General features: G+C 35.4%; 1 protein-coding gene across 1 annotated transcript; it reads right to left on the bottom strand.

Moving 5' to 3' along the window:
• Nucleotides 1–292: 292 nt before the first annotated feature.
• LOC141589968 (protein FAR1-RELATED SEQUENCE 5-like) lies at nucleotides 293–3,106 on the bottom strand. Its single transcript, XM_074410587.1, has 4 exons — nucleotides 3,073–3,106; nucleotides 1,908–2,232; nucleotides 1,532–1,619; nucleotides 293–1,384 (listed from the first exon to the last, which is right to left on the bottom strand). The coding sequence occupies exons 1-4, from the start codon at nucleotides 3,104–3,106 to the stop codon at nucleotides 293–295; spliced, it is 1,539 nt and encodes a 512-aa protein (XP_074266688.1).
• Nucleotides 3,107–4,331: the final 1,225 nt, after the last annotated feature.

Below are 4,331 nucleotides of genomic sequence, written 5' to 3' on the forward strand. Positions count from 1 at the left end.
CCATTAAAAACTGGAAATTAAACTTTTATTGTGACGGTTGGTAACTTTAATAGAATTACCTTAAACTTTAAATCAACCATCATGGAACTTTTTAAACGTAATGATTCATTACTGAATCTCGTAACTTTAACTTGATTATATGAAACGTTGTAATAGACAAAGCAAAACTTTATGACATTCAGACCTAATTTGCAGGAAAAAACAAATAAAAAAAAAACAGCGAGTTTCATACCTGGGTTGAACTTAACTTCAAAATTACGATTCCTCTCCGAGTCCTGCACGGTGCTCACCTCTATGTTATCCAATACAAGGAAACCCTTGCAACTACATGTATTAGTATGGAGTACTTCAGCTCCTGTTGAAACTCCTCAAACATGTTGTGTGTGTAAACCCTAGCTGCATCACTCTCTAATGCCATCTTACTCGACAACTTAGGGTTTGATTGCCGGTTTTCGTTGTCAAGTCTCTTCTGATTGTGCCTCTGTTGCTCCATAGCACTTTCAAAACGCATCAGAAACTCAACCAAAGTACCATATTTGTGCACAAACCTCTTAAAAAACCTATTCTCACTCTCCGACCTCTGAGTAGTCCTCATTATAGCACCCATTTTCAAGTCTTTACAATGGGCCATCACCCACTGCCTCCTTTTAGAGTAACATTCAGTAAACCACTCAACGTCACCAACATCGTGTTGGGCCATAATTTCCAACCATTTACCATCAAACTCATCCGCTTCAAGATCCTCGTCCCATATAACAGTATTTAATTTCTTCAAGAAATCTTGGTAATCGTGTCTTGTACTTCCATACTTAATAGGCACCTTATTCATAATATGCCACATACAAAACCGATTTCTTGCAGTCTTAAAAACAAGGGGGAAAGATTTAATAATTCCCGGGTCCTGATCTGTTATTATATATTCCGGTTCCTTACCCCCCATTGCAATGAGAAACCTTTCAAAAACCCACTTGAATGATTCATGATTTTCCTTAGCAATAATTGCACAACAAAAGGTTACTGACCGTTTGTGGTTGTCAACCCCAGTGAATGGGGTGAAAACCATCGAGTACTTGTTGGTAGAGTAAGTCGGGTCGTAAGAAACGGCTTCACCAAAGGCAGCATAGTTCCTCCTAGCAATACTATCTGCCCAAATTGCCCTCCGTAGACTGCCATCTTCGTCAACGTCATAGTCGAAGTAGAAACCTGGTTGAGTCTCTGCCAAGCTCTTGAAACGATCAATAAAAAGTTGTCCGTCTCTTTCATGAATAAAACACTTAATGTCTCTCTTAAAATTCTTGAAGTCGTTCAAACTAGCTCCAATATTCTCGAACCCCTTAACAAGTTCCTTACATATTCTGTAAGTCCTTGTTGGACCTATATTCAGCTGCCATAAAAAAAAAAAGAAACAATCAAACAAACTGTTACTACAACTGATCAATTCTTTACTCTGTTATGCCCTATTCCAAATTGAAAACTTCAAGCATTCTGTCTGAAACTTTAATTCACTAGTTTCAACACTTTGACAACAGACAAAATTCTTATATCCAGTGTCATATTTTATACCATTAATAGCCACATTTTTTACATATATCCTGAAACCTCTTTTCAATGGTAACTTCCTGTGATTTGAACACCACAGTTTCAAACTTTAATTCAAATGTTACAACACTTTAACTAGGAATTCTAAACCTTTATCTAGGAAAAATAAAAACTCCAAACTCAAATAATTAACTCGACTTAATAATTTCTGTTCACTCACCCTTGAATTTGCGACGATCAATCCCATATGATACTTCGAAATATTTCTTGATAACTTCTAAAATTCTCTATCTCTCACAGATATAAGCTCATGATTATGTTCCGCGTCAAACCTATCTACTACTAAGAGCCCGTTCTTCAAAAATAACCTCACCCTAGCCTTGCACCCCACCCTCTTTAACTTAGCTTTTCTTTCCTGCTTTTCTCCATCAACCTCTTTACACATGCTCTCCTTATTTGTCTTAGTAAAACCTTCACGGTTACACACCAAAAGCTTCGATTTTATAGTGCCATCACGCCACTTCTTGGTTGTGTACTTACGCACATCAAACCCAATACCAAGCGCGTAAGCCTTATAAAAAGTGATAGCCTCCTCCATGTCCCCGAATTGCATACCGACATACGGTGTAAATATATCTTCCACTTGACGACACAATTCCTCCTCAGTTACCGGGGCTGTTGGTAAGTCATCACCTTTAACAAAACAGAAGCAAGTATAAAATTACCGACTAACGTGTTAAACTGATTGCTTAAAATTCCAAATTTAAAGTGCTAAACTCATTACTTAAAGTTCCGAAACAGATGGTTAAAGTTTTCAGTTTGAAGGCTTAGCGTTTCATAATCAATGCTTAAAGTTTTCAGTTTGAAGGCTTAACGTGTTAAACTGATTGCTTAAAATTCAAAATTTAAAGTGCTAAACTCATTACTTAAAGTTCCGAAACAGATGCTTAAAGTTTTCAGTTTGAAGGCTTAGCGTTTCATAATCAATGCTTAAAGTTTTCAGTTTGAAGGCTTAACGTGTTAAACTGATTGCTTAAAATTCCAAATTTAAAGTGCTAAACTCATTACTTAAAGTTCCGAAACAGATGCTTAAAGTTTCATAATCAGATGCTTAAAGTTTTCAGTTTGAAGGCTTAGCGTTCCAGAACAGATGCTTAGAGTTTTCAGTTAGAAGGATAGCCACCTCCATGTTAATCTCCGTGTCATGCACATTAACATTGTTAATCTTCATGTCATGCATAAGTTTAAGCAAGTAGAAAATAAAAAAAAACGCAGCAAAAACATGAGCAAAAAAAAATAAAAATTCAATGACTGGAAATAAGAGCGAAAAACCAAGATGACAAAAAAAAGATGATTAGAGTTTAAGCAAGTAGAAAATAAAAAACACACAGCAAAAACATAAGCAAAACAAAAAAGGATTACAATGACTGTAAATAAGAGCAAAAAAAAAAAACCAATGAAAAAAAAAACAGAGCAAACACAAAAAAAAGAATGAATTGGTAACCTAACAAGGAACAAAGGAGAGCAACTTACCATTCTCAACTGGTACAATTTCCATTTCAGCCATGATAAAAGCAAAATAACGCGCTTGAGAATGAAAAATAAGGATTTCTTAATGAACGTAGGTTACCAATCGTTTTTTTGTGTTTAAGCAAGTAGAATGGATGAAGATGGAAATAAGGAGGAAGAAGAATAGTTTGTATTAAGTGAACGTGATATTATGGAAAAAAGGAAGGAGGAAGGATTAAACAGTGTTTATGATTGCAAGGTAATCAGCATCGATATGATAAAAAGTGTACTCCTTTCATTAACTATTTTTTTTTCCTTTTTTTGTTTCCAACTAACCCCTAATAATTTCATCCATTGATTTCCTCTCATCCAATGGCTAACATTAGGACTTAGGGACTTCCATATTATGATGGACTCATTTGAACCCCTCTCTATATATATATATATATATATATATATATATATATATATATATATATATATATATATATATATATATATAGAGAGAGAGAGAGAGAGAGAGAGATTGAATCATGTGAGGCACCCTTCTTAGGGTAAGGCGGCTGGACACCTTCTAAACCGTCAGATCTAATAACTGTAGACGCACCAGATGTTGCCACGTGTCCCTATTTAATCATACACTCAAAGCAAATGCCAGCCAACAACTTCATTTACGACATTTCACTCTCTCTCTCTACTCTCTCTCTCCCTGTCTCTGTCTTTCACGCATTTACTCCACTCTCAACACTCAACACTCAACTACCGTTTTTCGATTAACTTCGTTCATCATCGTCTGAATCACACGCAGTTCATCACCTGATATTTTGATCGCGATCGTCATCATCATCATCATCTCTGTTCGGTCGTCCTTTTTCGGATCTAGGTATGTGATATTCTCGTTCGTATCACTATTTTTCTTCATTTTCGATCAATTATTGTAGATCTACTTTTTTCAGACGCTTTTCAATCTACTATTTTTTTCGATAATGTATTACTAAATCATTTTCATTATAATGCAGGTTTTAATCATCCTCGAAGAATTATCCGGTCAGTACGAACGCAGCAAAATCAATTTCGGAGCATTTTTGATCTACTATTTGTATGTCCTGTTCGCTCTCTTCAATACTTACTTCGTCAATTTTTGTTTATTAGGTTTTTCTCATTGTTCATTGCTTAATATGTTTCGTTTTTGTTAATATTGTGCTTTTTTGTTGTTGTTGTTGTGGTGCTCTGTTGATTCCGCATGTCGACATAGTTCGTGTTTGTGTATCATGAAACTTGGT

Source organism: Silene latifolia, chromosome 7, assembly GCF_048544455.1.
Source record: "Silene latifolia isolate original U9 population chromosome 7, ASM4854445v1, whole genome shotgun sequence".
NCBI classification, from domain to species: domain Eukaryota; kingdom Viridiplantae; phylum Streptophyta; class Magnoliopsida; order Caryophyllales; family Caryophyllaceae; genus Silene; species Silene latifolia.